Source organism: Sardina pilchardus, chromosome 11, assembly GCF_963854185.1.
Source record: "Sardina pilchardus chromosome 11, fSarPil1.1, whole genome shotgun sequence".
Lineage (NCBI taxonomy): Eukaryota > Metazoa > Chordata > Actinopteri > Clupeiformes > Clupeidae > Sardina > Sardina pilchardus.
Window position 1 is genome coordinate 21,406,449 of NC_085004.1, and position 20,593 is coordinate 21,427,041.

General features: G+C 40.9%; 2 protein-coding genes across 2 annotated transcripts in view; both read left to right on the plus strand.

Annotated features, from left to right (window-relative positions):
- The first annotated feature begins 1,106 nt into the window (after window positions 1–1,106).
- chrna7a (cholinergic receptor, nicotinic, alpha 7a (neuronal)) lies at window positions 1,107–14,384 on the plus strand. The gene is made up of 10 exons (XM_062549408.1): window positions 1,107–1,220; window positions 3,110–3,249; window positions 4,283–4,327; window positions 5,480–5,589; window positions 7,327–7,406; window positions 8,857–9,024; window positions 9,634–9,828; window positions 11,950–12,036; window positions 12,541–12,650; window positions 13,110–14,384. The coding sequence occupies exons 1-10, from the start codon at window positions 1,163–1,165 to the stop codon at window positions 13,647–13,649; spliced, it is 1,533 nt and encodes a 510-aa protein (XP_062405392.1). The 5' UTR covers window positions 1,107–1,162; the 3' UTR covers window positions 13,650–14,384.
- A 3,024-nt stretch (window positions 14,385–17,408) lies between these two features.
- Window positions 17,409–20,593, plus strand: part of trip4 (thyroid hormone receptor interactor 4) — a 46,562-nt gene continuing 43,377 nt past the window's right edge. Inside the window, exons 1-6 of the mRNA XM_062549752.1 lie at window positions 17,409–17,572; window positions 17,854–18,026; window positions 18,179–18,309; window positions 18,406–18,624; window positions 19,671–19,749; window positions 20,167–20,284. Of these exons, the coding sequence (XP_062405736.1) occupies window positions 17,493–17,572; window positions 17,854–18,026; window positions 18,179–18,309; window positions 18,406–18,624; window positions 19,671–19,749; window positions 20,167–20,284 (800 nt within the window). The 5' untranslated portion in view covers window positions 17,409–17,492. The remainder of the gene's footprint in view (window positions 17,573–17,853; window positions 18,027–18,178; window positions 18,310–18,405; window positions 18,625–19,670; window positions 19,750–20,166; window positions 20,285–20,593) is intronic.

Below are 20,593 nucleotides of genomic sequence, written 5' to 3' on the forward strand. Positions count from 1 at the left end.
GTAATAGTTTTCAGGTGCAACATCCTGAGCAGTTTAGAACAAATTTGTGTCCATTTGAAGTATTCGTGTCATTTCAAGCAAACACAATCACATTAGACAGATGCAAGGGTAGGCAAATTGATTAAAAATAATAGGACTTACATAGGACCACACCACACCACCACCTTAACATTCCATACAACCTTGGCAAAAAAAGACTGATATGAAACACCCTCAGTCAGTCGCACCTTAAAGTTGTGTGGACTATGGATGCAGGACAAAACAAGCACAAAAGCAGCTTAAGTTTTTTTTTGTTTTTACATTTTACATTTTGTTTTGTACAGTACCTGACACAAGTTTTAAATTTGGCTGCAGGTTAATTTAACTTTTGGGCAGGTCAGCTGATTTTTGCTGCTGACACTGACCTGCTAAAATATTTATTAAAATATGTGTCAGGCATTTGGCAAAACCATCTGTCACTGCAGTCAGTGATTGTGCCTAAAAAGTGTTATGTAAACAAAATTGAAATGCAATATTCAGAGTTCATTTGATCTACTTTCTGACAAACAATCAAATATGAATGAGATCCTGATTCACAAAGGCCTACGATATAACTAGCTTTGCCTAGAAATGCTTGAAAAAATATATAATATTACCAGCACAGCAGTGCTGGTTAGTAACTAGTTATTTGGATAGCTTACTGTATATTAATCATGGCTGTCTGAAACGTGTAGGAGCGTGCGGTTTTCACAAATGTGGTGACCTGGAGTGGCATAGTGAAGTTTCGATGAGGCACTTGTGCTGTAGTGTTTGACTGAGTAATACATCCAGCCTTGAGGTGAGGACATTGTGAGAGACACTTTATCTCAGCGTGCCACCTTCCAGCGGGCCGGTCTGATGGCCGAGTCTGTGACAGAAATTTGATTTACATGCCCATAGGTTAGCGGATCTCTGACAAGGGCTGCTCGCTCTGACGGCGCACTCTGTTTGAAATATAGCAAGGACGGTGGGAGGCGGGACTCTGCAGCACCACATAACAATGTGCCGGACAGCAAAAAGGGTCCTGTGTCCAACAAATGCATAGTATCGGTGAACGCCGTGTTCAGAAGTAGGATAGAACATCCGATGAAGTTAGTTAGGTGATTTAAACACGTTTTTAGCTTTGCGTTCCTTCACAGGTTACATGATGGGAGGTTGGAACGTCAGCCTGTTTCTCGTCATCACTCTCTGTTTGTGGAGAGGTAGGTTCTGCATGGTTTTCAATTTACAGTAATGTGATACATAGCCGGCAAAATAATTGTTGAGGGAAAAGTGTCAGTATTGCTTGTCAAAGCACGTGTTTATTTTTAGATGTGGATTTTTTGCCATTTGGCCACTTTTGTAGTAGGCTAACCCCTTATTATTAAATTGTGTTGTTTGCTTTTTATGTGGCTACTATCTTACATGCTATTCTGCTCTAGGATTTAGATCCTAGTTCATTGTGTTTACCCTCTGAAAGCCCATTCCTTCTCATGTTGCAGATGGTCGTTGTTGTCTGCTTGATTTGGGTCTCATTCTTAAAAGTGAATCAATATTTAGGCTCATTCACTACTACCCAGTTTGGAGCAGCTGCATGATGTGCAGGCTACAATACAAGCTAAATGTTCAGGTTAATTGGATTCACACAATTATCTGGATGTAGAACATGTTCAGGGGTTTTGTGGTTATAAAGTATTTTCAAAAAGAGTAGTTTTTGACAATCAATATACAGTAGCAGTAGCACTAGTACAGCCAATATACCCTATAACAAAATTATATTTCTGTGTAGATTTGTAGTTGTGTTTGATTTGATTGTTATAAGAATGCCATGTGTTGATACTCTTTGGAATAAATTAAATAGTGGGTTTGGTAATTATATAATAGGCTACATTGTTTTTATTTCAATTTAGAATAAATTGGTTTGACCTCTTTTTGTAGAACAACATTGTATCTACATGTGTAACTTACTTCAGCTTATGATATCCATTCATCATCAATATTGACCACATGTAATTGCTTGTGCGTCCTGCCATGTCTCCATTTAGTCCATCTTATTGACTTTAGGCAGGCCTCTTAAATTTAATTAGACTTCACAATAGATGCCAGGGCAGATATTGGCTTGGGATAATAGCACTCTGTTTATCCTATTGTCGTGCCCTCTTCCTAGATGAGTCACAGATACTGACTTGACCGCTAAAAGCCTGGTGCTATCCAGTGAGTGGACCTCAGGCCTCAGAGGAATTTTATTATGAATAGTTAAGAGCCGATGGGAAAGAACCATACGACACAAAGCCAGGCTTTCATTAGCGTGTTCTCTGAATAAGGTGTTGTATGATGGCTACTACAGGACACAGTTATCTCCTCCTTCCTTTTCTCTTCGCTTTGGTGGGAATCCTCACTAAACAGTGATAGAAAAAAAATAAATATATATATATACAGTATTTATAAATACAGCGTTCTTTCACATCAGTTGATCAGTAATTGACACAGAAATCCTGTGATCTCTCTCTGGCTGTGAGAGACAGCTGTACAGTTAGTGGACTCTGACAGCTTTCATTGGTGCTTGATCTCAGTTGACGAGAGGGGAAATGAACAGTGACGGTTATAGCTTAAGAGTTGCGAGAGGGTCCCAGACCTCAGCAGTTCAGAGATGTAGATACTACGCCAGGAGATGTAGATATACTGTGCCTCGGGGTCCTGGCGGGCTCTCAGAATGCAGAGCACGGAGAGACGAGGAGAGTTATAGGTTCCCAGACCAGACAGCCAGGAGGAGGCTGAGGTTGTGTCTACATGCGGAGAGCGCTTGATGAGATTCGTGGATCAATAACAAACCAGCGTCCAAATGAGGCAGGGCTGCTTTTTGCCTCAATGTGCAAGCCTATCCTCTAAACTTCACCTCAGCCTCTTTCTTTTCTTTTTTTTTTTTGCAGAGAGTGACTTTGCGCTGCCTTTTATTTTCAGTTTCAATTACTGGGCAAGTCTCAGATTGGAAGCGCAGCACAGGGCATGAAAAACCTCTCATCTCATTTTTATTCTCTGAAACACACCGTTGAGCTTATGTATGTAGTACTGTATGTATGTATTTATTTATTTATTCGTGTTCCCTCAACAGTGTCACAGCAAGGTGATCCTCAGCGTAGACTGTACAAAGACCTGATGGCAAATTACAATCCACTGGAGAGGCCAGTGTTCAATGACACGCAAACCCTAACGGTGAATTTCAGCTTCAGCCTAATGCAAATCATGGATGTGGTAAGTTCTAAATGTACACACCAATGACATTCCACATTAGAGCCACTGATCAAAATGAACTGTGATTGTGTTGATATACTGTATGTTAAACAGACGTTATGTCTGTTATACTGTATATTCAAAAATATTATGAAAGTACACATGCTGATGAATGTACACACTGAGTGAGGAAACAAGGAAATGTGAACCCTGCCAGAGGCTTGCATTATCTGTCTGTTTAGCCTGCATCATCACAGTCTGTGTGTTTGTGTGTGTGTGTGTGTGTGTGTGTGTGTGTGTGTGTGTGTGTGTGTGTGTGTGTGTAAATGTTAGCCGGCCCTGTGTCTCTGATGTAACAGCGGTCTGATTTATTTGTCAGCGTCAGGCCTGTGAGAAAGGGCTTCTCCTCTCAAGATGGAGGTGGTTGAGCATCCTTGGGTGAAAGAGCTGACAAGGCTCTTCTTTATAACGCCAGCATCACAAGCTTCACTTCCCCGGCCGGCACACTTCATAGTGTTGCATGAGACGCCCCCAAGATTCCATTTTCTATAAAAGTCACAGTGCGAGACAGTCAGAGCGAAGAGAAAATGACATCTGTGTGGTTGAGGGGGTCGCTGGTGGATTTGAATGGAGCTGAGAGAATACATGTTGAAAACATCGAAACTAATCACCATCAACACATTTGAGATGGTCTCGTTTTTTTCCATGAAACAGCGCAGGGGAGGTGGTGAAACCCAATGTCGCCAAAGTAATGTTAACTGGTGACAAGAATTAAGGCTCTTTTTGTACACTGATTTAGATTGTATAGATTAATTCACGCACTAAGGTCAGTTCCATGATGATGTTTGCAAATGTGGAGGGTTATTCAAAGTGATGAATGGTGCCACACAACAGTATATATTTGTGTCTGTGATCTGATATTTACTGTATATTTCACAGGGGACTGTATTTTTGCTTCATGTTTACTGATGAGGAATCTGAATCAAACTGTGCAGTTGTAGTCTGAATTTAGCTGTGAATCATTCATGAATTATTATTTCTGTTTGTGAACCAGGATGAGAAGAACCAAGTTCTAACAACAAACATATGGCTACAACTGGTGAGACCCCTTACTGTACAGTATATCATAGGCCAGTGACAAAGACTGCTAATTACCTTGTGCATTAGTAATGAATGGGGTTCAATATCTAAAGTAGGGGGAGGCCTCTTTACTTGAGCTGATTATTCAGGCCAGCTCTCTAATAGCTTGGGAAGATACACGTTGAGTGAAGCCTGCTCTTGTCCTTACTTGCATTGGGGCTCACTATCTGAAATGGAAACAAAGACAAAATTCACGAATAATAATGATAATACAAAATTATTCACGATAATTCACTATATTTTATACATTATTTGTATTTTAACCCAACTTTAGATTTCATGGCAGCATGGATGGAACCCCTATGTGGCATTGATCTTGATTTGCAGTGTATGTGCATGATGTTATGTAGGGGGAAATGATTCACAACAGAAGGCATGTGCTTCATCATAGTGCTCTTGCAACACTGCCCAGTAAACAGTGTGTTTTTGTGTGGGCTATCAATTTGATATGTGTTGCCTTGGCGTAGGATCTGGGTAGGCTCTCCATTGATGGTTTTGACCTTTATCCAAAAATATCTCTCTGCAGACTGTTCCTTCCCTCTGGCTACATCCCCAAGAGGGTCATAACTACATTAAGAGAATTAAACCACACACACACACACACACACACACACACACACAGTCTCTCCATCTCAATCACCATTAGGCATCCCAGATGGATGCGCTGTTGCAGTGTCTTTTGCTAAAGCAGAAGGGAGATGAGGGAAAGCAAAGCTAGTCGAAATATTTTGCTTCAGGCGATTGCTTTCTCATGATATCTCTTTGTATATGCATTATTATCTCACATCAATATATTGAGTTCAATGATCCATTTTTTTATTACATAATTGGTCGTACATATTCATAGATTCTTTTCTGCACCGATCTGATTGAGTTTTCAGCTAATTAAGAAACAAATCATTCGATGACGTGGTGCTGTTGTAGGGCCGTACAGCGATCATGCACATTCATGACTCACATGGGAAATAAAAAGGGGAAAGCATCTTGTCCCTGTAGTTCATTGTTATTGACATTTGAGGGTTGTGTGGTTTGCACTCTAAAAACTGATTTCAGTCTTATTTTCCATGTCTTGTTGTGTGAGATTTGACCAATGTTTTTTTACCTTCTTCAGTACTGGTATGATTATTACCTTCAGTGGAATGTCTCTGATTATCCTGGCGTCACCAATGTCAGATTTCCTGGCAGCCAAATATGGAAGCCAGACATCTTGCTTTACAACAGGTATGTGCAATAGATACCTTTATTGTTCAGTTTAAAATAATTACAATAATCTTTGTCAGATTGTGTAGATACAAACAAGGAATTTGACTCCGGTTAATCTTTGCTCTCAAAGTACAATACTCAACAATAACATAAAAAGAACAAAAATACAGAACAGTAAGAATATAATTAAGGACAGTAGTATAAGGCTATGTATAAGAATAAATACTTTATGCACATTTGCAATAACAACAATAATAATATTTAATATGAATGGCCAGTACAATGTACTGTAGGCTAAAGCCTTGAGACTATTTTAGTGTACTCAACTCTGCTTCCCCACACTGTTAAGGTCTGTATAATGATCGGTTTTGAGGCAAGGTACCCTTTCAAGGCTACACGCCTCTGTGTTCATAAGGTCAACTATGTCCATTAAAAGCACTAGAGGAGGAATTGAAGCAGCATACACAATTTATCGCATTTAAGCCAAGAAAAGTCTTAGAGACAGAAACAAGCCATCTGTGTTCGTCTACAGAATGCATTTATATAATTGCACCCTCAGACCCTGCCTCTCCGGGTAATTCGGCATCGGTTTTTTGAACGCCCGTTTCTCGAAACGACAAGCCAACACGCCTGAGTGTCAACACTGGCCCTTAGATCGTGAAAATACGAGCTTGTGTGTCACTTCCCATAAACTCTATCAGGCCGTGCTGAGTCATCGGGACGGCTTGTGTCAACGTTGGCTCAGCCCACGGGGGTCTGGAGTTAGTCCACACAATAGCATACTGGACCTGTCCCATAAGTGCACCTACAGACAAAAACAAGGAGAGGACAAGAAAAAGGAGGAGGACAGTGATTGCTCGTTTGAAAGCTATACCTGTACTGACATATGCTCTGTGCTGAGCACTGTCTTAGTAAGAGTGGTTCTGAAGGTGATGAATCACTCCGGCTAATGTTCATAAATTAGATCTCTAAGGCATTGCTTCCACTGCATAATGAAGAAAACAAGCTCTTAGGCCCATTTGTCTCTGTCATTAGACACCTAGGCCTATGCTTTGGTGGGTGATTACTCTGCGTTTCACTTACACCCAGTATGGGACCTCTTCAGTGATGTTCACCTTCCTCGCCCCTCGGTTCAGACCTCATGGGGATTCAATTTTAGAAATGAAATGTGGGAACCAGCAGTTGAATCACTCATGTGAGAAATTCAGCGGAAGGCATATTTAAACAGGCAGCAATGGATGATGGATACACAATTTTACAGTGTGATTGAACTCAAAGCACTCAGAAACTGTAACACATGCTTGCATTTTCCATCAAGTTCAGATAATGCTGACAGAAGCATTGATGATGATTGTTTTGATTGATTAATCTTTTGGAAGTTATCATTATGAATATACTGTACATTTTTTAGTGACTGAAGAGCAGACCACTTTTGTTATGTTAGTCCCCCTTTTGACCTGTACTTCAGAAAAAAATCAATTCATCAGTATCCTATATAATTCCATGTGATGAAACGCAATCAAGCTGGTATTGATTAGTTATAGACTCTGGTACTTCCATGGAGTGCTGACTATGCTGTTATTTCTAACAGTCATTTCTGAAAATAGGTCAGATATGTACATCAACATAAACACAAGCAAATTCCTCTTCATTCTCCTTGTAATACTGTATATGCACAACAGGCGAAGGAACTGACAATTTCACTTTATTCTTTACTTTAGTTAACCTCCTTGTATCCTTGTGTCTCCACGCTAGTGCTGACGAGAGATTTGATGCCACCTTCCATACAAATGTGTTGGTGAACTCCTCAGGAGCGTGCCAGTACATGCCACCAGGTAAGGCAGCCTTCGTCCATCACCAGCGTCATTACTGATGAACCTGCCGTAAATGTGTTTCACAGCGGTCCTGTGGTCAGGATTTATTAGGGTTGACATTACGGTTATTACTGATAGCTGGCTTCATCTCTCATCTATTACATTGGATGTGATGGATAGTGTTTGTCATGGGGGACTGCTTAGAGCTAATGCAAGACCTTGGAGGCTCTCTGATCCCTAACGATGACTATCATTTAGCGGCCATGTTCTCAAAAAGGACTTGGTTGCTGGCTGTTGCTATTTACAAAAGATTTTGTACGGTGACTTCCAATTAATTTTAAAGGCCATTTCGCTAAAGGGTTGCATCCATATTAATTTCAGCTCACAAGTGTTACTGCTAGTATTATTGCTCATCATTGTCCTCACACTAATTAGTTGTCCTGGAAAACAAAACGTAGAAAGAACCTCTAGATGTTTCTGAATGAGCCAGACACCCAGTCAGTGATTGCTTTCAGACACACCCCACCCCACTGACCCACATATTCCTGGTCCAGCGGATGCATCTATTTTCTGATTGCCCAGTCACTTACTTTGGCAGTGCGGCTACCTGTCAAGAAAAAAAACTGATTACTGTACTCCTGCGGCGTTCATCAGCATTCCCTCCACCTCCCTTGCCAAGCACACTCTCTTCGGCGGAAGGCGGGCGGGGAGGTGGGGGCGGTGGGGGTGTTGGGGGGGGGGGGGGGGGGGTGGAATCAATGGGTGGATGGGGGTGGAAAGCATTCAGAGAGAAATTCACCCTGGGTATTTCCATTCCATTTTATGTAAGGGACATGACCCAAGAGGGCATTAATTCCATAGTAGGATCTCACATTTATTCTCAGGGATCCATCCATGTAGGGCAGTAATGAAATAATGAGAAATATGGGCGGTGGAGAATGGAGGAGTTAGCTAGCAGGGTAAAGATTAATCAGGTCACTTTCCTGACAATCTGCTATCTAAACCAAATTGAATTGTCCAACATTTGTCTTGCCTGTCTAGTCTATTTCATACAAATGCAGCTCCCTTGTCTCTCTGAATTTTCCAAACCTTTATTCCTTCATGGCTATTTTATTTCCTAAGAGGGAGTTTTGTCTGCATCAGTTCCATTTGTTAATTATAAAGCAGACATAATGGATCTATATTTTACAGCATGGCTCTCCCCTTATGTTTAATTTATGTATTTATCTGAAGTATCACTTCAACCTTTAAGTTCTGCCATCCTTAATCTAATTTGCTGAGCTGCCTTTTTTTCTTTTTACTTAGCGAACAATTTGTTTTGTCCATAATGAAGCACCTAAGTGCATGGCTGATACACGGAATTGTTGCTAGATGTACAAAGAAAAGCTGCAGTGCATATGGAGGGGTTTGAGGATTTGAGGGATTCTGTCTTTAAGCTAAGCACAACAACAACCTCAATTCGTGTTCCTAGGAATCTTCAAAAGCACCTGCTATATAGATGTACGCTGGTTTCCCTTTGATGTCCAGCGGTGTGACCTGAAGTTTGGTTCCTGGACATATGGAGGCTGGTCACTAGACTTGCAGATGATAGAAGCTGACATAACAGGGTACATTGCCAATGGAGAATGGGATCTTGTGGGTAAGAACTGTTTTTTTTTGTTCATCTTCTTCAAGCAAATTTAGATCTTATGACCAAGTTATTGTTATTTTCGGGTCAAAGTATAATAATAATGTTCAAAATCATTTACTTCAGTAACAAAATAATAGCTTAGGCCCCTACTATATGTATTTCAAATAATAGAGTTCTCTGTATTTTCAAACAGAAGTGGGTACACAGTTTTAACTGGCCTATTTTCAAAACCAAACATTTTGCTTCAGCAGTGTTTCTGAAGGGTGCTAGAGAGCTGTTTTTATGTCCCTCAATAACCCAGATGGTTAAATGTTACAGTTTTATGTTGCTCTGCATACAGTTTGATGCTCTAGTCTACAGTATGTATATGACAGTAGATCCATAAGCAACGTATTCACTTCTCTAGAGGAAGTGCTTTATGTGTGAATAATCAGATCTGGGTTAAGTGGAATGGAATTTCTCTTGTATCTACACTTTTTCATTTGGACTTGCTATCGCCCTGTGTGTGTGTGTGTGGGGGGGGGGGGGGGGGGGGTATGTGTGAGTGTGTGTCTATATACCGCATGTGTGTTCTTGTTTGAAGACGTGCATGTGTGTGTTTGCATATGTACCACTCAGAGGTTCCGGGCAGAAGGAACGAGAAGTTCTACGACTGCTGCAAAGAGCCCTACCCGGACGTGACCTTCACGGTGGTGATGCGCCGCCGCACCCTCTACTACGGCCTGAACCTGCTCATCCCCTGCGTGCTCATCTCCACGCTGGCCCTGCTGGTCTTCCTGCTGCCCGCCGACTCTGGGGAGAAGATCTCCCTCGGTGAGCCAGCCGTGTCAGCCCGTCGGCCCTGTCGCCGCTAATTGTTCTCTCAGCGCATAGAAACTCTTGCAACCTTAGTGTAGTTTGGGTTTCTAATGAATAGGGGGGGGGGGATTCGCTTGACACAAGCTGCACAGAGTTCTGCTGAGGGTCAGGCGTATAGAACCTGATCAGCAGAAAGTACAGTATATTATGCAGCGGGCCCTCGCTCTCTCTCTTGTACTGCTTAATTGGTTTTCAAGCTTTATTGCTCACTAAGTGAGTGGGTGGTTCAGTGGAGGATACATCAGTATCCTCACTGTAAGTGATACCATCCTCATTTTGGACTATCAATTTGTGTTACCAAGTCATACACGATGGTGTCAAGTGTCACTCGAGGAATAAATACAACCCAATTAAATGTTTTTTTTTCAACCATGTTCTGTATTGGACGATAGTCTGCTTCTCACTCAACTTCTCCACTTTCTCCATCTCTCTTTCCTCACTATAAGATTGATACTCGTTAGCAATAAGCAGTCTGCTCCATTTCCCCAAAGCATTCATTTTTAGGCCTGAGGATATTAGAGCAGGCTAGGCAACCTAGCCTGAAATTGGGCGGATGCCAACCGTGAAATCCCTGTGGAGGGAATTAGTGGTTTTCCATGTAAGACGGTATTGCTGTTTTGCGTTCACATTAGTCATACGTTATCTGCCAGCATTGTGCCAGTGAGTCACCGTAGGCCACACAGCGATGTATGTTCCAAGATCGATATCCAAAGAAAATTAAATTAGTCAGAGTCTTATGTGTTATCATTTTATTAATTAATGACTAGGGAGGCACCCTCTCTCTCCCTGTAAGTGAAATTATTATTATTAAACTTTATATATTTTATTTAATGAAAATAAATCATTGTAGCTCTGGCTTCACCTAGCATTTATACTGGAGCTTTTTCCAAATGAATGAATGAAGTACTCTGTGACAACATTCTTATCACATTTGTCTTTTAAACAACACCTATTTTATGTATTTTTGGTAACACAAAGTCAGCATTAAAAACACATTTACAAATGTTTATAAAGTATTCATAATGCATTATGGCCCCTAACATAAGTCTGCATAGCTGTTTGATCTGTTAATTTGTAATGATAATGTTTATTGTTGTCGCTGTGCACTGCTTTGGACAGAAGCATCTACCAAGAACCATAACCATAACCATATCTATAAATTGACATGGCTGCACTCATAAAGCGATATGATTTTGTAGGCTGCCTATAAGCCATACATTATTATGAAAGTTTTTGTGGTGTCACATGTGAGGAGGATTTGGTGATGTCAGCAGCGCCATTAGAGGTAAAGGAGGCTGCGTTATGCATTTCGATATTTCAAGCTAGAGTGTGCATTCATTATGAGTGTGTGAGCAGTAATTATTTCATATGCAATTAATACATTTATGTAAATCATTATGACATTATTATTATGATCATTTTATAACACTTTATGTTTGTTTTTATAACACGTTGTGGAAGAATGTTTCTGTAATCCTTCTTTTAGTAATGATTTAGGTAATTTGAGAAGAGAGTATAACCTTTTTCGGTTCCCAGGTTTCCCAGGAGTCACACATACAATCAAAACATTCAAAACAAATGTCAAATCTGGTCAGTGTTTATATAGCCTCCCATTAGAGAAGTGGTTCACACCTAACTGTGAAAATTGTTTGAAAATGATTGTGTATAGTACCGTGCCAATTCTCAGCCGTGTAGAGGAGCACTGTCCCTGGATTCCCACAGTCTGCCTCAGTGGCCGTCTGAGTGCAACACCATTGTCAAGCCCCCCCCCCCCCCCCCCCCCCCCCCCCCCAACCGACAAGTGGAACCCATCAATGTATAAGTAGTGGGCATATAGTTCAAATGGAACAGAGTGGAAATGTTCTGCAGTGCATTTGGTGGAATATCAACCAATGGTAGCAGTAGTGGTAGCGATGAGCTCCACGGAGTGCAGGCAGACCTAGTGGAAACCAGCAAATGCTGATTATGTGTTTGTGTTAGCATTCCCCAAGCACATCTTTTATTTTTAGAATGAACTTACTGGGTATCTGAATATGCACAATAATGAGTGAAATCAATGTCAATGTTGTGTTACAGGAATCACAGTGCTGCTCTCCCTGACAGTGTTTATGCTCCTGGTAGCAGAAATCATGCCAGCAACATCGGACTCTGTGCCTTTAATAGGTAATATATTTTTCCAAAGTAATGCCATTGGACTGTATGATGCCGCCATTAATTCCAAATATGATAACTAGGTCTGAAAAGCACATAAATATGAATGAAAGTATTATGAAAGCTTAGTCTCCATCAAGCCAGGCTTTTCCCCTTGAGGGCCCGAAGCACTTACTGTAATGTCTGGCGATTTACGTGGACTCTGACAGTAGGAAAACCATACCCATTTTTGGTCTTGGGCTGCCAGTTGTGAAGTCATTGAGCACTGTACCACTTCAAGTAAAGCCAAGTTTAGTGGCACTCTGTTTCGATGATTGAACAATACAAAGCAGTACAGTGTCTGGTTCAACAGAAGGTGTGATATAGAGGGAATATGTTCCGTATTTCACAGTTTTTCATTTTCCTTTGCCATGTCTCCTGTTATCCACTATGATTGTAGTATTGATTTAGATGATGAAAATAGATGATTATAATGTGATGACACACAATGCTATTCTCCCTGTTTCTTATTTTCAGCCCAGTATTTCGCCACCACCATGGTTATTGTAGGACTTTCAGTAATAGCAACGGTTTGGGTGTTACAGTACCACTACCATGACCCTGATGGAGGCAAAATGCCAAAGTGGGTGAGTACTCAGTAAAGGTCATTCTATATATCAAAGTCACCTTGAAATTTTATAATGTTGGTCATGAGAACAATCACAGCATCTGCTTAAACTGGAATGGTCCAGAAAGACATCTGAATCTGAACATGTCAACTTCAGTTGAAAGGAAATATTCCATAGATCACATTGTCTTTTAATATTATTTCCTTGCAAATAATCACAGAAGGTCTGATAGTCCAGGCAGAACATCAGTACCTGACTCATTTTGACATCAGCTTGAGAACAGTAATATTGAAATAAATGACTCGGTGGTTATTGTGTTGCCAAAAAGACAGACACTATTTCAAGCTGAAAGCATTAACAGCTGCATCAGATTTGCTTTTAGATTCATCATGTCTGGTTTGCGCCTCTGAGTTATGAATCTTGTATTTATTGACTGCCTGGGTAATGTTCCCTGTGCTCCCTGTCCCTGTGCCAAAGACCCGCGTGATTCTGCTTAACTGGTGCGCCTGGTTCCTGCGCATGAAGCGTCCGGGTGAGGACCGCGTCCGCTCAGCGTGCCACAACAAGCGTCCGAGGAGCAGCCTGTCCAGCGTGGACCTGAACGTTAGCACGGGCGGGCCCCAGGCCACCAACGGCAACATGCTCTTCATCGGCTTCCGCGGCATGGAGAGCCTGCACTACGCCACTTCGCCGGACTCCGGCGTCCTCTGCAGCCGGCTGATGGGCGCCAGCGACGACGAGGTCCTGCTGCCGGGCGCTGGCCAGGCGTCCTCAGCGTCCGTCAGCAGTGCCGAGCCCGACCTGGCCAAGATCCTGGAGGAGGTGCGCTACATCGCCAAGCGCTTCCGTGACCAGGATGAGGAGGAGATCGTGTGCAATGAGTGGAAGTTCGCCGCCTCGGTCATCGACCGCTTATGCTTGATGGCCTTTTCACTCTTTACCACGCTCTGCACTACGGGCATTCTCATGTCCGCTCCCAACTTTGTCGAGGCTATATCTAAAGACTTTTTTACTTGAGACTGTCTCTCAGTAGTAACCATCTGCCAGGTCGTCCTTAAACACTTTAGTCTCAGCGGTAACTGGCCTGAAAACCACTTACAAAGCCAGTGAAATTACCAGAATATAATGGTATTCATCATTTGTAATAGATTCATCATAGGGCACATTAATTTGGCGAACAGCTGGAGGTAGAGCCACATGCATCTAAGTATGCATAAAAAGCACACAGGCTTTAGATGGAATGAGTTACACATATTCTGCCCGGGATTGTTATTAAATTCTCAACCATATTTAGACCTACGGTAAACCAGCCTATACAGTAGTTTAAGACTTCTCATTTTTATCAATACTAAATACTAATGTCAATGTGAGTCCTAACACTCCTCTAACACACACATTAAATACATCAATATTGCACTCAATCTCACTCATGTTATTAAGTGTTGTGATTTCAGATGTGAAGTGTATTTTTTTCACTAGAGTGATAGACTTATGATTAGATTATATATTATGTTACTGGTGTTTTTGTCATTTAAGAATAAAACAATGACAGTGACATTCCAGTGTGAATGTATTGCAGGTAAAGAACAGTAGAATTTACTTTTAATGTATCTACTTAACTCTGTTGTCATATGCAACAAATATAACTGTTGTCTCTCTTTTTCTGACACATACTGTACATGTATAGCACTTTGTATAACACGCTTGCTATACAGTTCCTGTCCTACTGTATGCACATAATTTACTTTTTAGTTTAACCCATTTGTTATAATGCAAATCATGTCATATACTTGTCTGCTGACATACAAAGTATACTGTACAAATATGGAGATTCAATGGGAGAGTAATTGTATAGTGCCTCTCGAGATAACGTTCAGTATAACAGAAGAGGTGTGGAGTTGTAGACTGGCACTCTTCCTCGTGGACACTGGATAAATGTTAGCCTATATGTAGCAGTGCCTGTGAGGGGGAGAGGTCTATTTGTAGTCGTGACTTTAATCACTGCATTATTCAACAAAACACAATACTCATAAACAATAGGTTTCATTAGTCTGTACTGTAACAGTTTTGTCGAGATACAAAATAAATGTATTTTTCTAGGCCAAAGAGTATCTGAATAACTCTGCTTCTGATGTCTGTATATCACTGCATGCCAACATGACTTCCAACATATAACAGTACCATGACAGTAAATCCATTTGTAAGGATTTTATGAACATATAGGACCAGGAGTAGGAAGGTGGATGGCCATGACACAATACAATTACCCACAAAGAGACCAAATCCTCACAGATTTTTTTGTTTTCTTTCGCACAACAATGAAAAGTTTCATGAATGAGCATACAGTACACATATGAAATGCATAACAAATGATAATTCAAACAGTTCTTACAATATCCAGACCACAAAACTGTATCTATTCCATAAAAATTATAATTTTTAACTCCTGAATATCCTTTTACCACTTTTTTCCTGCAAAGTAAGATGTGGGGGCTTTTCGGACTGAGGAGACACTGCTGATAAAACATCAGTCAACATAAGACTTTCCTTTTGCCTTGCATGCCTTACATACATTCTGTTGACTTACTAGAGATGATAAGTATTCTTTTGACAGTATTTATTAACTCTTGTGTTTGTTCAGTTGTGCTGTTCAACAATGAATAGCCACAATGCAAACTAACCACTGTTTGCAAATATAACAAATCTCGTTAATTACACGGTTTACACTCTCCTATATCAAGCAAATGTTAATTGACTTTATTCTAATGACTGTTGCTTTGTAATAAAAGTAAAAGCCACAGGCATTTCATGGATTCCCTACTGTGTGAAGGAGACATAAAAAAAAGCATTACACGTGAAATTGCTTCTGTTTGCGTTTGAAAGAGGTCCTTAAAACCATGCTCTGTTTCTTACAGTGCTTTTATTTCTTGAAGAGCCTGATCAGTGCTAGTTACATTTTATTGATATTCTTTTGTTTACACATTTCTGTATAACTATGTATTTACCATGTATTGTTTGTTCAAACTAATTGAACACATTGTGGGTTGGTTGGTTTTGAAGACCGCATGAATCTAGAATAGTCAAGGGCCATCTTTCAGATTAAGTTGCGCTTGTAGTTTGGATTACTGAGATTGCTGAGTGTGAGGTTTTCAACAGCCATTTGTCCAAATGAACCCTTAAAGTCGTAACATTAGATGGAAAGGGAACAGTAAAGATAAATTAAGGCAAAACAACTGGGGTAGAAAAATAAAAAGCAAATCACTGAGCATGAGAAAATTTTATTGACCCCCAATGTTCAGGTCACATCATATTTTCAACACAGGATATTTTTGCACAGATGTCCTTTTTAGCAAACACACACACACACGCACGCACGCACGCACACACACACACACACTAACACACACACACACACACACACACACACACACACACACACACACACACACACACACACACACACACACTCAGAGAGAGAGAGGTGAATAATTACAGTAAGAATTTGTGCTTGTAGTCATATTATGTACTGATGTTACAGAGACATCAATAAAGACATCTTTCCCTTGCCACCTTTGTTTCTCATAATATTTTTCTTCCGATGTGGGAAGCAAATGTCAAAGCAAAGCAACATTTAGAACTGATCTGTGAATTACTGTAAGATGGTATTTTACTGTAGTTAAATTTCTTCCGGCTCCCTGTCAGTCTAGGAACACAATCTGTCCCTGTCACATGAAACCACTTGATTTTCTTTTTTTTTACTGGATCATACTCTTGCAGCCTCCAAAATCAGCATCCCACTGACTTTCACACAGAAATTCAACCATATAAACCACAAAAAACTTTTTTTTTGAGTTGCGGTTGAGTTGTGTTCAGGTCTCCTGTGAATGCACTAGCATCAGCTGCCACACCCACCCCACACTCCCTGTTATCTACAGTAGGCTGCAGAACCATGAAAGAATGTGCTCACATATAGCAGACATTGCCGGAAAGCTGAACTTGTGCTGTGAAATTCTAATCCTGTTACACTTGTCACATCCCTTCCTGTAGCCTAATGTGCTGCTGCTGCAGATGTGAAATTTAGTGAGATTCACTGGTTCTGTTGATTTGATCTCCTAATTGATTGTAGTGTAGGCTATAGCCTACCTCCCTCTTCCCTGAGTAAATTTGACATGAGATGGCTGAACCCAAGAAATTGATCAATGAAACCTGTCTGAATTAGGTTAAAGTGGATTATTCAGTTTCAGAACAAATTCCTCCCATAACTGACTGTCCATTACCAATCACATGAATGGTCAGGATAGAGTGCACATGACCAAACAATGTTTGTCACAGTAGTCCAACAGTTGTAATTGATGGAATAATGTGTGCAGTGAACATAATGGTATGGCAGCTGGGGCTCACATGATTTATTTATTTCTAGTAGAGTTGCACAAAATACAAAATAACCAAATGCACTTTCGTGGGAAATGCATTCCCAGCACTTGCATGGCAGTGCTGCCATCTGGTGGTCGCATTAATGCAACCGCTTATGTTTAATTAAATACAATTGAAGGATGATTTTTTTTGTGTGTGTGAATTGGTCTAAACTGCATTGTGAGCATTGGACACAGTCATTATTTTTTTACTGTATTAGAGGGCCTGAGTGTTCTTTCGGAATTACTGAGATAGGAGATAGGAGATAGGAGGAACCACATATCTCCAGCACTGCTTTCCAGGGGAAACATATTTTTACGCAACGTGTGCAGCAAAATTAACATTCCGTGTACATTTCATGAAGTGAATGCAGGTTTACGTCATATGTAGGATAACGTTATTAGCCGAAAGTTTGGTAACCTTAGTGCCTCGATTTTATAAGCTAACATGTCTGAATCTTTGCTTCGTTGGTGCGTCGACCAGTTGCATAACAGCTTTGGTTTAGAGGCATGCGATGACATTGTTCAGTGAGTGAATTATTCTGTGTTTGCTATTTAATGTGTAGTTTGCCTGTTAGCTATCATCTGGGCCAGCTGGGGTTTTCAACTAACTGTCACGTAAATACAGTAGATTAGATAATAAGAAATAATCATTAACGTTAACCTTATGTGAGCTATTTCATTCTGACCAAGGATTTAGGATGGATGATCCTTGTATTGGAACTAATTGGCTTGCTTATGCTCATGACGTGACCAGCATCTTGCATGTTACATTCCATCTTTCTGGTGTATTTCATTTTCTCATTTAGGTATATCTTGTCAATTGACACTGATGAAGAAATAGCCGAATATGTTGGGGATCTGCTTGGAGGGACGGATGGGAAGAAAAAGCTGTTCATTGACGAGCTAGTGAAGAGATGGAGGAATGTCAAACAAGGGGCCCCTGAAAATACAAATCTCATTTCCATGAGGGTGTCAACAGGTAAACTGACCTGGCAGGCTAACGTCACCAGTGAAGCCAATTTGTCTCGTGTATGCTTTTGGTAGTGGTAGTGTTAGTGTTTTAGCAAATGTTGAAATAATGTATCTTCTTTTAGAAGTGATAAAACAGTGTCCACACGTATGTCTCTGTAGATTTTCCAGACATGACGAAGGACACACAGAAGAAGTCCAAGCGAAAAGGAAGAAACAAACAAGAATTCGTTGCTATTAATCAAGCAGAGCCTGAACCGGAGATAGTCAAAACTCCTATCGACCTACTCAAGGTAATTGTTAGGCTACTCTTAACGACTACACCTGAATACCTTTTAATATGTATGATGGAGAGAAACACTGCATGACACTCTTCTTGTTTTTTACAGGCACAGGAGAATAGCAGTTCATCATCTGCAAAGAAGAAGACCAAATATGTAAATCTGTATGCCAAGGAGGGTCAGGATCGCTTGGCTATTCTCCTACCAGGACGGCATGCGTGCGAGTGCCTGGCGCAGAAACACAGCCTCATCAATAACTGCATGACCTGTGGACGCATCGTCTGTGAGCAGGAGGGATCTGGTCCTTGCCTCTTCTGTGGCACTTTGGTAAAAAACCTCCCTCCATGTCAGTTGAAATGTATGGTTTCGATTAAGCATCATATTTGTGTGTTGTTCCCAATCCCTACACCTGATTTGTCCATAATCAGAGATGGGTAAAATAGTTAGGGGGCTACAATCTCTGTTTACTATGTCCATCTCCTGTGGTTATAACGTTTTGCTGCACAGCACAGCAGGTCTTAGCATTTGAATTGTTTATGAGGTCTTCACAAACCTGCTGCCATGTGAGAGATCTTAAGGGAGATTGCAGCTGTGGCGAGCTGCCTCTTTGCTACAAGGTTCACTTCCCATGCCTGTGGAATGCATGGTGATTTTACTGACAATAGCATTTTTGATCGCAAGGCTTTTAAGTTCTCAGGCACTGCACCTAAATTGTGGTGTGGGCCTGGCAGTTTTATGATTTGAAAATGGATAATCATATTTACAGATTTATAAAAGCTTTGAAAGTTTCTTTCCACCTAATTTGAATATTCAGGGACGCTAATGATAATCTCGGCTTCATTGAAAATGAGGGATACCCTCAATGACACTCCGAGAATAAATAAAGGTTGAATGAATGAATGAATTAGGGAGATTGTGTGTTATTGGTGTATTTCCTGTCGCGTGATTTGTAAGTAGCTTTATACTTTATAACATTGTCACTAAATATGACAGAAATGACAGATATGACGAAATTTGACCCCATCGTCTTTTTTGCAGTAAAACACATCACACATCAAATAAGCAGTGGACACATTATTTTTCATTGATCAATGAAAAATTGATTGCCCCAGTATATATTCTATAGCCCCAAATGGATCAGCTAAGGGCGCTGAGCTAAATGCTTCCTAAATAGCATAATTTATCTGGTTATATTGTTCAAAACGTTAGTAGCTTGCTCAAGGTCCTACACATAAAACGAAGCTCCAACAACGTCCAACAACGGATCCGGAGTTTATTACAGTTATAGTTGTTTATTACAGGTTTATAATTCTTGTTATTTTACCATTGATGAACATATGTAGGTTGATTTTTTCCTTTCCTTTTTTTATCAGGTTTGTACAAGAGAAGAGCAAGAGATTCTACAGCGGGATTCCAATAAAAGCCAGAAACTGCGGAAAAAGCTGATGGGAGGTAGGGCGTCACATTTTAGATGTCCTCAATAGGGCTGGGACGGTATGGATGTTTTCTTACCGCGGTTGGAAAGCAAAAAATTACCGCGGATGTCTGATTCGACTTCATGTAGCCGCATGCAGAAGTCTTTTAAACTGACTGCATAACGTGATTATATCTGATATTCTAATTCTACGTTTTCAACCACAACATGCACAATTCCGGTTACCGTCCCAGCCCTAGTCCTCAAACACTTCCACTTTTACCACTTTGGCTGGCATTGATGTCCGTGGCAAAGGAACATCATGTTTCGGCCAGTTTTGTGAAATACGTGTGTGTGTGTGTGTTTGTGTGTGCGTGTGCATGTGCGTGTGCGTGTGCGTGTGCGTGTGCGTGTGCGTGTGCGTGTGCGTGTGCGTGTGCGTGTGCGTGTGACAGACCGAGTGGCGCCATCAGAGGACATGGACTATCTCCCCCACCAGGAGGCCAAGATCAAAGCAGCGTTGGAGAAAGCTATACAGCACAAGGATAAGCTGCTTGAGTTTGACAAGAACAGGTACATAGCTCATCCCTTTGTCTGATCTTTGCAGTGTAGAGAGAGAGAGAGAGAGAGCACTATTGAATTGAGAGAGAGAGAGAGAGAGAGAGAGAGAGAGAGAGAGAGAGAGAGAGAGCACATCTTCAAAAGATGCCATATCAGAGAACATATCGGGACATTGTGTTGCTTGTATCATCCAGCCACATCTTGGCATGGGTGTCAACAAGACGGATGCTCAGCAATTGTGAGGACAAACATAACCCTCCCTAATCAGTTGTAACCCTCTCTAAGTCCTTTGAATAGATTTTGTATATCTAGGATTTAAAG